Source organism: Uloborus diversus, chromosome 2, assembly GCF_026930045.1.
Source record: "Uloborus diversus isolate 005 chromosome 2, Udiv.v.3.1, whole genome shotgun sequence".
NCBI classification, from domain to species: domain Eukaryota; kingdom Metazoa; phylum Arthropoda; class Arachnida; order Araneae; family Uloboridae; genus Uloborus; species Uloborus diversus.
In genome coordinates, this window is record NC_072732.1 from 14,202,649 (window position 1) to 14,221,695 (window position 19,047).

Sequence of the window (19,047 nt, forward strand, 5' to 3'; positions counted from 1 at the left end):
TTGCCGAAGGTAAAGCACATGTAGCTTTAAGTGGAGTTAGGTCCCTAGAGGGACTAATTATCAGTAGTTTAGACCACCGCAAGTTACTTAATAGACCTCACGATACAAACAAACTCTCTCAATGAAATGACAAGATTGCGAAATGTACCGTATCATAATCATAATAACTAAGTCAATGAAAATCAACTAAAAAGTGTCAAATAAAAAATTATTAAATAAAAACAAAAAACCCGACTGCGTAAAAACCAAAAAAACTAAAAAGAAAAATGTATAAGCCCAGTAGTTTAGAATGTTATTAAGCACTACTGAATAACTACACCGTTGAAATAGTTTTATAACCGTACACAGAGAAGACAAATCATAAATTCAAAAGCAGAATAGAAGGATCAACAGTCGGGGCCCATTCCTTTCTGATTCAAGGAACCCCGTAAAATTTGAATGGGTCCCGACTGTTGATCCTTCTATTCTGCTTTTGAATTTATGATTTGTCTTATCTGTGTACGGTTATAAAACTAGTTCAACGGTGTAGTTATTCAGTAGTACTTAATAACATTCTAAACTACTGGGCTTTTACATTTTTCTTTTTAGTTTTTTTTTGGTTTTTACGCATTCGGGTTTTTTGTTTTTATTTAATAATTTTTTATTATATCAACTAAAAGTTACTTCGGTGTATTTGCCTATTCACCTTTTAAATGATTTACAATATAAAAATTAATCCAACACTATGATACTACAGAAATTGAAACGACATGTTTGCAATTAAATTTTAGGATAATTCTCAACTGACTGGGTGGTGAATTTCCACTTGTCTATTGCATCAACATTACAGTTGTGTTTTATAAGCAAGTGATGCTAGGCAAAAGAGCTTTTACTGTAACCTAATATTTTAGGATAATTCTCAACTGATTGGGTGGTGAATTTCCGCTTGTCTATTGCATCAGCATCAGTTGTGTTTTATAAACAAGTGATGCTAGGCAAAAGAGCTTTTACTGTAACCTAATATTTTAGGATAATTCTCAACTGATTGGGTGGTGAATTTCCGCTTGTCTATTGCATCAGCATCAGTTGTGTTTTCTAAACAAGTGATGCTAGGCAAAAGAGCTTTTACTGTAACCTAATATTTTAGGATAATTCTCCACTGACTGGGTGGTGAGTTTCCGCTTGTCTATTGCATCAGCATCAGTTGTGTTTTATAAACAAGTGATGCTAGGCAAAAGAGCTTTTACTGTAACCTAATATGTATTTCAAGAAGTGTGTATTAACCAAGCCATAATGAGCTCTATATATCGTCGCCTAAGAGTAACAGTAAGACATATTGGCCCAGGAATTACAGTGAGATATCTTATTGTTGCTCTGAGGCGACGATAGACTTTCTTGGCAAAAATTAAAAATAATTCTTTTTTAATTTAGGTCGTAATATAGCTCTCTTATTGTTTTTGTTAACAACAAACGTCCAAAGCGATTACTTGAAAAGATGGATCCATAATTCTCAAAGAAAACTTCTTGAAATTTTCAGATATATTTGAATCAGAATTAAAGAAAAAGAAATTTGTATAATCACTCAGTTTATTACATACAATAAAATTCTTATTAAAAAAAAAGAATTTGAATCGAAGAACTGTCATAATTAATTTTGCACTATGAATTTAAATTTCAGTTTCTTTTGCTCATTTTTAGGGTGATTCCAGAAACTCCTAGGTGGTTGCTAACGCACGGGAAGTTTTCTGAGGTGGAGGAAATACTCATCAAAGCTGCCAGGAAAAATGGAAAAGATATGAAGCAAATCAAGTTTGCTATTACACGTTTTATCAACCAGCAATCCAAGGTAACCGAAGTTACATTCCATTTGGATAGCATGAAACCGAAAGTCGATGTAAAGATCAAAACGCGTTTTCTATTGACATTAGTTTATAGATTCATAATCGTATGAAATAAAGATATCTAATGACATTAGAAACAAAATGTTAGCCTTTCAACTGTTAATCCTTTTCCATCTCTCGGATGATACGCATTGCATCCAAGATTGTAATATTTCCTAAGAGGAACTGGGCAAGAAAAGTTTGCCTCCATGGCTATTTTTAAGAGACTGAATTCCTGTTTACTTTTACCTCAGCGTGTTTGCATAACCTTTGAAACTGGGAGGTAAATTGAAATAGTGCTTTCTTTCTCTATGAGACTGATGCAGGTCCTGTGCTATAAAAACTCAGTTTAAAGACACAAGAAGTCCTAGAGCAAAGCTCGATACTCAACCTGCGACCCATGAGCTTCCAAATGCAACCAAAAATCATTTAAAGAAAAATGTTTTACAGCGATTGGAAATATAAGCTTAAATTAAACTCTCAGAAGTATAATTTACATGGAAACAATCTTTACCTCAGACCCTTTAACTTAGATTTAGAGGGTAGATTGAACTGTGAATGAGCAAATAGCTGTGAATGAACAATTCGTTATTTAAGAAAAACAACGTTAAAAAAAAGCACAAATTTGCCAATTACAGCACACACGTGTTTCGGCGTTCCAGGGAACGCCTTTTTCAATGCAAAAAGTAATGAGCTTATGGATGAAAAGACATCCGACAAAAGCCCCTTTTGTTTTCGAATGTCAAGTGGCAAATTTGTGCTTTTTTTACCGTTGTTTTTCTTACTTTACTGTTCAGCAAAAAGGTATTTATTTATCTAATTCGTTATTTGTTAAAAAAAAAAGTTTCGAAAGATTTTTCTTACATGAATCGGTAACAGTATCTTCCTTCAACACAATTTTTGTTTCTCCTCTGGTTGGACGTCTTCATTTACTAGATTGCTGCACGTTTTTCCATTTAAACTCCCCAAAACAACTTGAAACAGATCTATCTAAGATCTCTCAGTTTTTCTAAATAACTATAAGTACATACATCAATAAAAATGTTTTAAATGTTATTTGTAAAATGCTGCATTTTTTGTGGTGTTATGATTAACTGAAAACAAAAGCTTATTTTACGGGTTTGGGATTCCCGTAAAATGCATTTTTGAGGGTTCATATATTCCATAATATTTTAAATAAGAGTTTGAGAAACAGGTATTGATCCTCTTCGGTGCCCGATAAAGATATTGGAGGCCTTAGGCCAAACAATTTTTCTGGGTCTCTCTGTAATGAAACCTTAAAATTTTATCCATTGACTAAAACAATTTTGACTATTTGGGGGCTCGTAAAAAAGCGGAGGACCTAGACAGCAGCCTATTTGGCTAATTCAGTAATCAGGCCATTTTCAGTATGTTACCGCCCTATAGCTAGGGCTAAGGCAGAAATACATAAAATACACCGCCAGCTCAGTAATTCCAGCCGAGGACTGCAGTTTCGTGCTTACCATGCCTTGCCTTCAATCTTCGAGTTGAACCGAACCATTGCTTCGGCCACCCTCCACGTATCCTCTACGTACTCGGGTAAAAGGGCTTCATGCTCTGTAGGCACGCTACAAATTACGTGCTGCTGCTGCTGCTGCTCAGACACTTCCTATTCCGGGCTGATGAGTGCTAATAAGCACGAAACTGCAGTCCTCTGCTGGAATGACTGAGCTGGCGGTACATTTCATACAATCAGGCCATGTTTATGCTGTGAGGACCCCTCGCCGTTGCAACGTGGTAAATCCACCATTGACTGAAAATGACACTGCGCTTAAGTGATCGCTTACGCAATCGCCAGTGTGTTCTCTCCACAAGACTATTTGTTCCTCCGTTAGACAGTCAAAGCCGCCATCGAAGCTTTCTTTAACTTAGAACCCCTATAACTGGAGAGGCTGACGCATCCGCCATTTTGGAGCAAGCGTACAACAGGGAAAGCTACCTTTATTGGCAATCATTCGCCAAATAGGGAACGAGAGAGTCGGAGAGCGAAGGTGAACATTGGCGAAATTTTGAATACAGTTGGCGTCGTTTCCAGGCTGCCAGTCGCTTCGCGGGCTATTATTTATCCATATCTTTTTTCTTTCTGCAACTGCTGGAAATCTGAAGAGCTGAAATCCTTTTTTGGAGATGTTTACACAATTAACAGCCGAACAACCACCTATTTGCCTCAATTTCACACATCCTAAAGAAAGGCAAACATCAGCAGCAATGCTATCGCTACGAAGCACTGGATCAAGTTTCCTCCAAAATGGCGGATGCGTCGGCTCCTCCACTATAGGGGCCTTACTTTAACTAATAAGCACACTTCCAATCTGAGGTTTAGGTGTCTGATCGAGAGTTGAATAGTCTGGTGAATGCAGGAGTTATTAATCAGACAACCTTATATTGACTTTTTAAGTGCCTTTTTACTTCCTTTTACAAAAAAGAAAGTATCGTATTCACGAAAACATTTTCACTCAAAAATGGACATTAATTTCCATTTTACTCACCCCCGAATGAATATTGAGTTTTTTTTTTCGACTCGACCACACGTAGATAAATGCCTAAGAACGTATAGACACGCGAAATATCCATAATGACGATTCCCGAGTTAATTACAACGAATTTTCTCGTGGCGTCTGTATGTACGTATGTATGTACAGTGGCTCCCAAAAGTGTTCGTACACCTACGACTTTCAATGAAATAGGCCATTATCCATTGGTTAGAATTGATATTTCGGAACAGGTATTTAATTATAAAATATATGATCTATTTTTAACAAAACTACACGAAAATTTTTAATAAAACATTAAAACTTAATTTTTTAAAAAACAAAAAACAAAAAGTGCCGGAAATTTTATCTCACAAAAGTCTTCGTACATTTTGAAAAAATGTCAAAAAAATTAGTAAATGATCTAACTTTTTACAAAATTATTATTTAGTAGAATATCATGCAGAATCAACAACAGCTTTTAAAACGTCTGGGAATAGATTTCATTGTTTTTTCTTTCTTTTTTTATGCAGTTTCTGAGTAAGTGTTCAGCCGCACTTCGAGTCTTACTGTTTCTAGTTCGCTTTTTGTTTCAATGGTGTATTTGCGTAATCTAGCCACCAGATATCTCTAAATATGTTCCATTGAGTTTGAGTCTAGCGATTGAGGAGATAAGTTTAAGGACAATTTTTGAGGCTCCAAACGCAAACGTGTACCTCTCATCGTTAACTTGATAAAAAACAAAGTTGTTTCCGATTACCAAATTTTGGGCTAATAGTTTAAAACTGTTTTTAAAAATATTTAATGGAACAGCATGATTCAATTTTTCATCAAAAAATTCCAAATTTCCAAGTCCTGGTGCTGTTATGCACCCTCACACCAGAACACCTCACCGTCCTGATTAACTGATCCAGCTAAGTTCCTAAGATTAAATTCCTCATTTTTTCTTCTATTGACAAGAATTTAAGCCAAAATATTGAATTTATTTTCTTCTATAGGTAAGACGTTGTTCCAAAACGTTTTGAGCTTATTTGTCATTGATTTTACGACTGAAAGCGTAAGCTTATTGTTTTTCGCACGAGCAGGAACATTTCTGCGGGAAGAGGTCCCCTTTAATACAGCTAATCAGAGAACTTGGCGAACAATTTTTGGTGAAAATTAAACGTAAAATGTTTCATTCAATTCTGCATAAACTTTTTCAGCACTCAAATGCGTATTTTTCATAATTTTTTTAACTGTAAACCTCCGACCACGCTTTGTTCACTTTGCCAGTTGACCTTTTCTTACCTTGTTTTCGATCCGATTCTTGTGTTAAAAGCATTTTATCAAGCACTTCACTATAGAATGGTATAAATTAACTAATTTAGAGACATTTCAAACCAATTTATGGCTACTGTGAGGGGAAAAAAAACAAATTTCGAACCGTTTTTTTTTTTTTTTTTTTTTTTTTGTTTTCTACGCATACCAGCCATTTAAAACTAATAAACAGAATATTAGGGAATAAATGACAAAAAATTAAAAGCAAATGACTTTACAGTGTCATTACAATGCAAAAATGATAATAAAAAAAACATATATAATTTTAATCATGAATTTATTCGAAAATATTTCAGTGTACGATGACTTTTGTGGCGAATTTTTCCTCTGTCTCTTCGTTTTTTGACAAATTTCAAAAATAAAATCTTTAAATGTTTTGCAAAAAACTACGGGGTTTTATTCATAATGGCATAGGAATGGTGCGAAAAAAAAATTGAACTTCATACTCGAACTCAGTTTTGCGTTATTTTGGTTTTACTGAAAAATGTCGAAGTGTACGAACACTTTTGCAAACCACTGTATATGTGCGTATGTGTGGATGTGCGTATGTATGTCGCATAACCCAAGAACGGTAAGTCGTAGAAAGTTAAAATTTTGTACGCAGACTCCTAGTGGGGTCTAGTTGCGCACCTCTTCTTTTGGTTGCATTCGGGTGTTTCGAAAGGGGTCTTTTGCTCCTTTTTGGATGGAAATCATTGTTAATTTCGATGTAAACTCAAGTGGTGTTATAATTTGGCGGACACTTGGCGATATATCGCCAATCTTTTGATCGCCAAGTTTTGTCGCCAACTTCGCGACAAATTTGGCGATTTTTGTTTTTTAAATCTGTTTCAATTTGGCCACCGTTGGTGATATTTAGAGAGTAAACTATTGAATCACATTAAAATTGCCAGTAATGGGGAAATGACATTAAATTGGAGTAAAAGGAAGTCATGTGATGCAAGGAAGTCATGTGATTGGAGTAAAAGGAAGTCATGTGATGCAAGGAAGTCATGTGATGCACACACATCAGCTCCAGGGGCGTAGCTAAGGGGGGGGTTTGGGGACAACCCCCCCACCCACCCCCGAAAAGTTAGTCTCAAAAAAAAAGAGAAAAAGAAGAGAGAAGAGAAAGAAAGAAAAGAAGAAAAGGAAAAAATTCCAAGCGATTATACATATATATATATATATATATATATATATATATATATATATATATATATATATATATATATATATATATATATATATATATATATATATATATATTATATATATATATATATATATATATATATATATATATAATACATATACATATATATATATATATATATATATGTATATATATATATATATATATATATAAAAGAAGTAACCCCCCCCCCCCGAAAGTCGGGTCTAGCTACGCCACTGATCAGCTCGTTTAATTTATTAAAAGACTTTCATTCAGATTATGCAAATTTTCTTTCTGTATTATTCTCTTTTTGCTTATTTTACATTTTGACTGCAAATACAGCTTAAACCAGAGGAGAAGAGAAACGAAACAGTTCTTGACCTACTGAAGACACCAGCTCTTAGGAGGAACACGATCAACATCTACTTCTGCTGGTAAGTGGATTTTGTTACCTTGAAACTGCAGATTTAATACGTTTGGTAGTGTAAGAAATATGGTTTATGTTCACTCAGATATTCAACTACATATTCAACACATCTCTTTAACACCTCAGTATTCAAATTTTCTAGTTATTAGCCAAGCTCGCTAAGTATAACTTTTTGCTTCGCAAGAAAACTAATGATCTACGTACATCTTGTTGCAGGTTTAGCGTTCTTGACATTGGCAGGTTTAAATTTGTTCTGTAATAAGCAAAAAACGGAAGAACCAAAAACGTACAAAATTTTCCTTCCTCAAAAATCGTAAACAAGTATTCTTCAGCTATTTTATACGTTATTTACCAGATACTTTTGAGAATCTTGCAATTCGAATGAATATTTGTTAAGTTTTGACGTGTAATAGCTTCTCAAAGTATCGCAGGAATTGCTGGTCTACCTGCCGCGTACATACTGCCTTCTCCCTTTAAATTTCTTTCCTAGCTCATTGGTACTCTTGCGCCTGTATTCACTAGACTATTTGACTCTTCGTCAGGCACTTGAACCGATTATTGATTTGAAGTCCTCATATTGTTTGAAGAAGGTTTCGACCGGCAGGCGGTTTGACTATCTGACCGGTGGTGGAATCGTCTGGTGAGTATGGTATTACCACTTGAATTTCGTTCCCAGTCCTTTTGGACCAATCAAATGGGGAAATCACATTTGAATCACCAATCAGATAGCCCATTCGTCACGTGGAAAAATCGGATTGAATGTTCCATATCGCAAGCTATTACTGTTGCGGGAGATGTATTGTAGTAATCGAATAACTATCTTTGGGATTGACAAGTAAAAGGAAATAAAAAAACGTAAATAGGCATCAAATTTGCTGGAAACTGCATCCACGTGTTTTACTGTTTCACTCCAGTATAACCCCGAAACACGGGTATGCAGTTTCTTGCAAATTCAGACCTTTTCACTTGTTGAGCAATCACGATTGCTAATTGTTTTCACTTGACCGTCCTTGATGTCCGGTTTCTTTTTCAATCCCACCGCCCTCTGCTGGTGCGTCTCCGGCGTGACTCGTCTTTTCTTGAGCAATGTTCCCCGGTAGCCACTGCTCCTGGTTGGTAGCGTTCATGTCCTACACATACACATGCACGCTCATATACACTCACACACATACGCACACGCCAACGTGCATACACACAAGCCTGTACACACGTAACCGCCCAAGAGGAGGGACAGGAGCCATTTCTAGAAACAAGCGAGTGAGGTAGTAACCAATGAGTAGGGTCCTGTCGCAACTCGTGATTGCGAAACAAATAATTTAAATTAAAAATTTCAGAATTCAAATTAATTTTGAAAATTCGAAAGGATTTTTCTTGAGCAATCACGATTGCTTATTGCTTTCATTTGACTCTTTTTGGCGTCCTATCGTTTTGTTTTCCCACCGCCACCCTCCGCACCATCACCGTCGACCGGCTCCTCACGATGCTGCTCCTCTTGCAAAAACCGTGTCCAGGTTGCATCCATGTCCTACACACACACGCATACATACACAACTATACACACACACGCACACCTGCACACACACAAACACATACACACACATACACCTACATACACATACACCTACACACATACACAAACACATACACACACACAAACACATACACACATGCATACATTCAGACACCTACTCATACACACACAAAAACATACACTCACACACATACACATGACTACCCACACATTCATGCCTGCACTCAGACACAAACACATATGCCTACACACACATACACATACCCCCCCACACACACATACACATACCCCACACACAAACACACACGCCTACATACACACACACACTCGTGATTGCGAAAAACCTAATTTGAATTCAAGATGTCAAAATTCAAATTATTTTTGAGCAATCACGATTGCTTATTGTTCTCATTTGACAGTCCTTGACGTTGGGATTATTTTTCAGCTTGGACCAGCAGCACCACGGCTGCTCTGTTCCTGAGCACTGTCCCCCGGAATCCACTTCTGCTGGGTGGTGGCGTCCATGTCCTTCACACGCATAGGATAAGATAAGATAAAAAGATAAAATTTATTAAAAAACAAAATACACATACATAACAGTAAGCAAAATTAAAAAAAAGTAAAGTTAAAAAAACTTACAAATTATAAAACATAAATTACAAACTTCATAACAAAACATTAAGAAAATCTTGACTATAGTTCAACACGAGTTAGTATTAAATTCAACACTAAAGAGCGCCAAAGGCACTGTCCGCAGTGTTTTTTAATTGATTTAGTATGGAGTACAAACACAAATATGTATTAACAGAAATATTTACAAATTAATTTTACACAAGTAGTAAAAATTTTACACAGAACAATTATTGGACTGTTTGACTCCAGAGAAAAAAAAAACACAAACATGCAAACACAAGCATGCTCATACACACTCGCCAACGCGTGAGCGCCTCTACACACATACACAGGCCTACGTGCACACACTTTAAGCCTTGGTTTCTTAGGAGAGAATCGCCGATCTTCGACGTCGCTCATCGCCGTAACGCTGGAATCAAAGTCGAGTTGATTCCGACGTGGCCACTCACGACGTCGAATTATCTCGGGCGCGCATGTGCAGAAGAATCAAGTTTTCGCCTCGGCGGGGAGCGACGCCGACGCTAAGCGTGTTCGCTCCTAGGAAACCAATACTTTAGCCTGCACACACACAACTATACACACATAACCACCCAGGAGGAGGGACATGCTTGGGGGTGGGAGCCATTTCTAGAACCAATAACTCTAATGAGTAGGGTCTTGTCGCAACTCGTGATTGCGAAAAACATAATTTGAATTCAAGATGTCAAAATTCAAATTTTTTTTTTTCTTTCACAATGCATTGAAGAGTGTTTTGATGCGATTGTCTCACCGGACCCACTGTTTGTCCCACAGGTTCATCATCTCGTACATTTACTACGCCCTCTCGTGGAACACGAACGACTTAGGCGGCAACCCGTACCTCAACTTCTTCATCAGCGGGGCGGTGGAGCTCCCGTCGACCATCATCTTCATGTACATCAGCAAAGCCATCGGCCATCGGATCGCGCTGCTCATGTCCAACATCATGGCCGGTCTGTGCCTCCTGCTCATGATCGCAGTTCCCACAGGTGAGAGACTTCTGGTATCCTTCTAGCAGTAGGACACTTCAAATCTACCGACACTTTTCGAACTCGGACACTTGTTGAGCAATCACGATTGCTTATTGTTCTCATTTGACTGTTTTGATGTCCTATCTTTTTATTTTCCCACCGCCACCCTCCGCACCATCACCGTCGACCGGCTCCTCACGATGCTGCTCCTATAGCGAAAGCCGTCTCCAGGTTGCATCCATGTCCTACACAATTACACACGCACACACACATACACACATACACACACATTCATGCCTGCACACTGACACAAACACATATGCCTACACACATACACATCCCCCCCACACACACATACACACATTCATATACACAACTACCCACACACTTATGCCAGCACACAGACAAACACACATGCCTACACACCACTGCACACAAACACACATACCCCCACTCACAAACACACATACCCCCACTCACAAACACACATACCCCACACACAAACACACACGCCTACATACACACACTTGTGATTGCGAAAAACATAATTTAAATTCAAGATGTCAAAATTCAAATTATTTTTTTTTCCTTTTTACTTCCTTTTACAAAAAAGGAAGTATTATATTCGCGAAAAAAATTTCATTCAAAAATTGGCCTTAATTTCCATTTTTCTCAACCCCGAATGAATGTTGAGATTTTTTTTCGACCCGACCACACGTGGATATATGCCTAGGAACGTACCGACACCCGAAATATCCATTTGGACGACCCCCGAGTGATAGAAGATGTCCACTCCCAAAGGAGAATGATTATTGGTATCATACTGAGAGATTCAATTGACTGGTAGTTAAAGAATGCTGTGGAAATTATGTTTGTGCAAAAAAAAAAAAAATTAATTTGAATTTTGACTTTTGTATTCAAAACATGTTTTTCGCAATCACTAGTGTGTGTGTGTGTAGTTGTGTGTGTTTGTGTCTGTGTGCAGGCATGAGTATGTGAATACGTGTATGTGCGCGTGTGTGTATGTGTGTGTGCATGTGTGTATGTGTGGGCGCGTGTGTGTGTGTGTAATGGCATGTGTGTTTGTGTCTATGTGTGCGTGCATGTGTGTATGCGTGCGTGTGTGTGTGCGTGTATGTGTGTGTGTTTGTGTGTCTGCGTGCGTGTGTGTGCATGCGTGTATGTGTGTGTGTTTGTGTGTCTGCGTGCGTGTGTGTGCATGCGTGTATGTGTGTGTGTGCGTGTGTGTGTATGTGTGTATGCGTGCGTGTGTGTTTGCGTGTATGTGTGTGTGTGTTTGTGTGTCTGCGTGCGTGTGTGTGCATGCGTGTATGTGTGTGTGTGCGTGTGTGTGTTTGTGTGTCTGCGTGTGTGTTTGTGTGTCTGCGTGTGTGTGTTTGTGTGTCTGCGTGTGTGTGTTTGTGTGTCTGCGTGTGTGTGTTTGTGTGTCTGCGTGTGTGTGTTTGTGTGTGTATTTATTCGTGCGTGTATGTGTGTGTAGGTGTGTGTATGTATGCGTTTGTATGTGTAGGATATGGACGCAATCTGGAGACTGTTTTCGCCAGAGGCGCAGCGTCGGGAGGAGTCGGTCGACGGTGGCGCTGCAGAGGGAGGCAGGAGGAAAATAAAATCAGCGTAACGCCAAGCACAGTCAAGTGAGAACAATAAGCAATGCGATTGCTCAAAAAAAAGCGATGATTTTACTGGTATGCCCAAATTAATTACCAATCTGATCTCAAATGTGTTCCCAAGCTCAAATTTTTAAATTTAACAAATATCCTTAGGGGGATGTTTTTGTAACAAAATCGGAACACAGTTTAGTGCACATTCAGGCAACTGAAAAACTTTTTCTGAACTAAAGTGTTACAAACGCATTTCCTATGTGGACTGGTATTTTGCAGTGTATGTATGCCGCCAGTTGGTTCAATTTTCAAAACTTGAACAGAATGACTTGCTTGTTAAACTTGGTACAAGTTTGCTAACTCGCTCGCAAAAGTTGACAATAGTTTCCTCTCCTTGCTAACGTTGCGTGAGTTTAACTCAGGTGCAAGCGTATATGGCAGTTTTGCTCGCCCTTAAATTTTCAACCCGTTCGCTTATTTAGCGAACCTGTGTCAACTTTGCGAGAGGGCGAAACTTTAGCAACTTTTGCTAGTGAGCAACTTTGTGTCAAAATGTGAGTGAATTATACTGTTACAAGTTTTGAAAAGTGAGCCAAATGGTGGCATACATTATTATGACTTGCTTGTTAAACTTGGTACAAGTTTGCTAACTCGCTCGTAAAAGTTGACAATAGTTCCCTCTCCTTGCTAACGTTGCGTGAGTTTAACTCAGGTGCAAGCGCATATGGCAGTTTTGCTCACCCATAAATTTTCAACCCGTTCGCTTATTTAGTGAACCTGTGTCAACTTTGCGAGAGGGCGAAACTGTAGCAACTTTTGCTAGTGAGCAACTTTGTGTCAAATTGTGTGAGTGAATTATACTCTTACAAGTTTTGAAAAGTGAGCCAGATGGTGGCATACATTATTATTAATTTTCTTTTCCTGTTGCTCGCTACTGAGAAGTAACCAGATTACCAACCTCTTCTGTATTTTTCAGTCTGAACCAGATTGGCACAAATTGACCCAAAGGATTGCGTTGATCCATCTCCCAGCAACTCTTAGGTAAATTGCCGGGGGTCTCATTTTATGATTTAATCGTAAAGTGAAATGCAAGCCACAATGATATGATTAGAAGAAATGCTATACTGATCAGTGTCATCAATTTCCGAGATTCAAACATGGCCTAATTGGCGGAAACCTTGTGCTCTACAGTATATGCCGCTGGGTGACAATCCCCGATTTAACGATCGTGTTATGTCCTTCTTGGATCGTTGCCAACCATCTGGTCGAAAGAGGCAGTCACCATATATATTGACATTAACTGAAACCTGGAAAGTTGTTTCTCGAAGGAATTTCACTTATAAGATCATGCAAATCCAAGTTTAATATGCATTTCAATTGGAGTCACAGAAATGTTCCATGTTTATTGATGTTTCTTTCATCTTTTCCTTTCGCAGAGGTGGTGTGGCTCACCGTCACTTTCTCCATGGCCGGAAAATTCTTCAATTCGGCCTCTTTTGACATCATCTACATCTATAGCGCAGAGATCTTTCCCACGGTCGTCAGAAACGTTGGAGTCGGATCCAGCTCTACGTGGGCCCGAGTGGGGGCGCTGCTTGCGCCGTTCATCCGGCAAATGGTCAGTTACTTTTACATCCTCAATGTCGTTACTCAATCACGTAAAAGAGTCACAGAAACTACAGAGAAAAATATTTGCGATTGTGATTTAAAATCTTCTTTCAATTTAGCTCTGATCATCTTTCGATAGAAAAAAGGTCATTAACTGGTGTTTACAAGCTTTTGTTACTCTTGAAAAGAGTTTAGCCTAAGTATTAATTGTTAATTAAGTATCCCTTATGATTGTCTCAATCCTCAGTAATTTGGACTTTGTCCTGAGATCAGAGTAATCAAGCCTAAAAAATATCCGTAACAAAATAGTCACGGAACATTAGTCAGAAATAGCATTAGTCAGAAGATGTATTTTTGTAATCCACTAGCAGAAGATGCAAACAACTTGCTTACCATTTACACTCGGTAAGACGCTAAAGGACAAAGACGGGAAAAGTTGTTGCACTCATTAAGTACAGAATTTTATTGTTGTTACTTCCCGAAGTAGGAGCTTACTGCCAATCCATTTATGGTTATGGACTTCTTTCGGATGAATGATGTCATAGACTCATTGGTAGAACCTATCTAGTTTCTGCTGGACATGGTAGTTATGGTCCTGTTGTGCATGCTTCCATTGTGTGCGAAAAAAGTACCAGATAAAGTGCATGAAAACATAGATGTAGTATAACTAGATGCACAACTCTGTAGCAGCCACCACTGGCCGCCATTCAATAGATTAGTGAATCTCAAAAGAAAACGGGCAAAAGTAGTTTGCATCACTTGAAAGAAAGACATCCTGCAATCGTCGATTGAATTTTTCAATTGTTTGTTTTGATAATTTGACAGTAAGCATTTTCTCATTTGAATTTAGCTCGTCATTGTCTTTCTTAAATAGCTTTTTCAGACGCTTGCCCGTTTACTATAAAGAATCTCGTTTACCCACACTGTAAAAAAAAACTAAATTTTGAAGAAGTTATCCGTATTTTTTACAGAAAAAAACTATTCGTAATAAAATACAGGATTTCTCTGTTTTTTTGAATCTGTAACCGGTTATATTTTGGTTTTCTTCGAATCTTCGAAATTTCGCCCGCGTGTTTGGATTTTGGTTCTCGTGCTCGAGTTTTTGATCTTATATTTATTTAAAGCGAGTAAGTCTTAAATCGTTTGCAACTTCCATTTCATTGCATCCTAATCTATATTTTATTATTATGTTTTTTTGTCATCTGTTACAGAGGCATATTCGGAAATTTACCTTTGTATACATGTACTTCGTAGTAGTATAGTAAATATTGAAATGGATTTATGAAAGTATAGTTTCATTTTTTTAATCTTTATAAAATAATAAATCAGCTTGAATAAATAATAAAAATACGGAAGATTTCTGTAAAATAAACGGAAGAAAACTGGCGTCCTGGCTGACAGTTTTTTTCTGTAAATTTTACGGATTTTTTTTACAGTGCATGGAACCAGTTTCCTGTTATGCGTCTAGTTTATACTACATCTATGCATGGAAATGATAAGCATGCTCTGTAATCTACAGAAGCTGGCGAATTTCTTAATTTTCCTCAGGTAACACGTGATGTGATGATTTGCCGAAGAAGGTTTCGTTAAACTTCTGAAAATAAACAGACTAAACGCAAAGAAAACTCCTTACGAAGTATTGAACCTCTAAAAAACAGATTCAAAGTTGTTCTTATTTTTTCTTCTGTTCTTTAGGCTGACGTCACGCATCCCGTGGTGCCTCTGGCGGTTCCGGGAGGTCTGTCCGTCCTGAGCGGTCTCCTTCTCCTACTCCTTCCGGAGACGAAAGGACGCAAGATTCCGGACACGCTCGAAGAAGGAGAACAGTTCGCGAAGTACGTAGCCACTGGTTTGATGTAACATGCATATTTTTTTTAATCCACTCACTACTGTAGTACAGTAGAACCTCTCAATAAGGGACGCTAAGGGGACCAGACATTTTGCCTCTTAAACAGAAGTGTCCCTTATTCGGAGGTGGATGAATTGAAGCATGCTGTGTACTAAGTAGTATAATATCACAATAAGCAATAACTATTAATACTTAAGATCAGTGGCGCACACAAGGGAGGGGTCCAGGGGGTCCGGACCCCTCCCATACACACTTAATTCAAAAGAACGAAAAAATAACTCTTAAAAAGAGTGAAATCTATTGCGGGTGCATTCATTCTTTCTGAGTGCTAGCTTTATCGAAAAAAGACGCTTTACGAAAAAAACCAAGACTAAAATTCGTCCTTATTCGCGTGAAATCGGAAACACTCCGTTTGGTGAGCGAAATATAAAAACATTCTTTAAAAGAAGGACTCAAAAACATTTTCATTGGTTCGATTCTGTCACGTGATTTTGTTTAGGGAGAATCTTCTATACCTCCACGTTAGGCTTACCCAACGTTGGTCGCGAGTACTAAGTGGATGTCGCTAGCTAAATGTCTTCATTTAATGAATTTAAACAATATTTGTTGCCTAATGAGGTTTCTGAAGGAAGTGCACAAAAACTGCATGGTAAGTGCGAAGAATTTTCTTTTTTATTAAAACTTGTAACTGTTAATATTTCTTGAACTGCTCGTATATCATTACAAATCATCCACGTGCAATGTTACGGCGAACTTCTTGTAACTTTTTCTTCCAAACGAATGAAACTTTCATCAACAATTTTGTTTCGGTCATCGAATTAAAAATAGGACATTTGAAACAGTCGTTACCATCTTTGGTGTGTGTGTGTGTGTACTGTATATATATTTTAGGCAGGTGTTACAGACCCGACCATGCGCAAATCTATAGGTCGGATACCGAATCCGCTCCCGATGGTCGGAGCTCCAACCACTGCGTATATTTTAAATCTATCAAATATTGTCTGTGTGTATAATAAACTTTAAAGAGTATCATAAACTTTGTACAATACACTCATTCATATGTGTAACATCCAATTCATTAAGTAAGTGTCCTGACGGGGAGGGGGTGGAAAATTCTCTACATACCCTTGCTTGGAGAGGGGGGGGGGGGTAGATCCATTCTTACGTAATATTTTCCAAGCCGATATTTTATATTAGAAATCCGCGGTCAAGTGGTTTGGGAAATATTGTATTTCATTTGCTTCAGGAAGGTAAAAGTATGTATTATAGGATGAGCTGTTTTTTACTTGTGTTTCAAAGAATGAAACGTGTAAAATATAATAAAAAAATCGCACTGTGTTTTGCGTGTCTTATTTTTAATTATCACATCATATACAAAAACTATTTGTCGAAAAAACATTCGGTCTAGATTCCTTACAGTAAACATTTCTTTACTCGAAAATGTAAAAAAAAAAAAAAGATAGTTAATTTAAGAACGATTCCAGTGATGTAATATTTGTTATTTTATTATTGTGAAGAAAAAAAAGAATCTTACGTAAGATGGGGGGAGGGGAGTCTTACATACCCTTACATAGGGGGAAGGGAAGGTCAAGAATTGCCGAAATTGTCCTTACGTAATTAATGAATGGCCCCGAAGAAACAAAATTGAATTCAAACGTATCTTGTCACAATTTATGAGTGACTTTTTAAATTAATTTGGACTGATGTAACTTTTAAAACATTATTAATGTTAAAAGGCACACCGAGAATATAAATATAGAGTTTCAAAATTTTAAATCTATTTATTTGGAACTGTGTGGGTTTTTTAATTTTATTTCAATCTTTAGATTCGGAAATGTACGTAATGTTGCACGTGGGTGATTTGTAACGATATACGAGTAGTTCAAGAAATATTACCAGTAAAAGTTTTAATAAAAAAGAAAATTCTTCGTACTTACCATACAGTTTTTCTGTATCCTCTTCGGAAACACTAAAAACAGTTTTTTTTTTCTTCATTTTTTTAACTTAAAAACTAATTTTTTTTTTCAAATGAAATAACAGTTTAAAAAACATTTTTAAATTCAAATACACAGCATTCGCACATGAAAACACGTTTTAAAAAAAATTCACCAAATGAGAGTGAAATGATTTTACCTATTTTATTCTAAAAAAGAGTGAAATAGCGGCTTTCCAAAACGGAAAGCAGCCACTCATTTAGGATATTAATTTAGTCTTTAAAAAGAGTGAAAAACACTTATCAAAAGGGAGTGAAATTAGCTTATCCAAAAGGAGTGAAAATAACCGCTCCGCAAAAGGAATGAAATTCACTCCTATAAGGAAAGTGCGTTTTCGACACTGGAAAGGAGTGAAAATGTACTCAGTCTGAGTTAAAATCGCTGGAATTTTTTAAGAGAGTAGTTCTTGCATTTTTCGTATTTCAACTGATTAGGATTCTATGTATTTTATACACAAAATATTTCCAAACAAAGAAAACAAGAATTTCAGTTCTAATAATAGGGGAAAAAATCCTCCTGTTAAAAGATTTTTTAGAAAATGTGTACATTTCTTGTAACAAATTGCACAAGCGAGAGATCTTTCTCGACTTTGAGAAGGCTAAAAACATACTTAAATAGTACTATGTATAATGAACGTTTAATGTGTTTTTGTACTGCTGAATTCAAGCAATGTCACCATCACACACTGAGGAAGTTATAAATAAAATCGAAAAATGAAATAGAAAACTAAATTTTATTCTATGATGTTTTGTAAACCTATAGAGGCAGACTATGGGTGACTGTAAATGAAAATAGAGTAATAATATTGTTTTTAGTTTTGTAATTACAAGTTAAAATGAAATTTTTCTTGTTCTTCAGACTTGATGCTTCTTATACTTGAATTTGGGCATCTGTTTTCATTTATGAACAATGATAAAAGTAAATACATTGCATAAATTTGTTTGCTTTCTGGTAATTTAAGTATCTGTTATTAATATTTTTTTATAATTAGTGCTAATTATTTATTCAATAATTTATTTTTTACTGTTTTTGTTCTCAAGAATCAATAAAATCAAGTCAATATGTTTGACGGCATATTGGGGTATGATATGAAAATGGGAACTATGGACCCTCCCCTTGCAAAATTTCTGTGTGCGCCACTGCTTAAGATTAAATGCAGAAAATGTCTCATTATGTTAAATATAATTCATAATTATTCAAATTTCTAAGTATATATTATTTTATTAATTAAAATTTAATCAAAAATCTTGTAATGGCAAAGTTTTGTAGCGTACAGAAATAATTTTGAAGCAATTCATTACATGTATTTGCTTTATGTTATGTAATTTACAATGTAATACTATGTGAATTACAATTTATGTTCAAATTTTTAAAGTTTTATAAGCAAAGCTAATTAGTTGCTGTGCACTCTTCGTCGGCCCTGAACCTAATTGAATAAATTGTTGATGGGGCAAATTATGCATGTTAATTTCAGCAAGTGTTTTTTACAATACATTACTTGTTTCCTTCACATGTGTTTATGTCAAACTTACCTCAGAGTCATTCCATTTCAAATCAGGCAGGCAGGTAT

The 19,047-nt window shown here is 36.8% G+C and overlaps 1 protein-coding gene across 1 annotated transcript in view; it reads left to right on the plus strand.

The window, feature by feature from the left end:
* LOC129216873 (organic cation transporter protein-like) overlaps positions 1–19,047 on the plus strand; it is an 82,688-nt gene that overhangs the window by 54,656 nt on the left and 8,985 nt on the right. Inside the window, exons 7-11 of the mRNA XM_054851089.1 lie at positions 1,678–1,825; positions 7,167–7,258; positions 10,208–10,422; positions 13,463–13,644; positions 15,330–15,469. Of these exons, the coding sequence (XP_054707064.1) occupies positions 1,678–1,825; positions 7,167–7,258; positions 10,208–10,422; positions 13,463–13,644; positions 15,330–15,469 (777 nt within the window). The remainder of the gene's footprint in view (positions 1–1,677; positions 1,826–7,166; positions 7,259–10,207; positions 10,423–13,462; positions 13,645–15,329; positions 15,470–19,047) is intronic.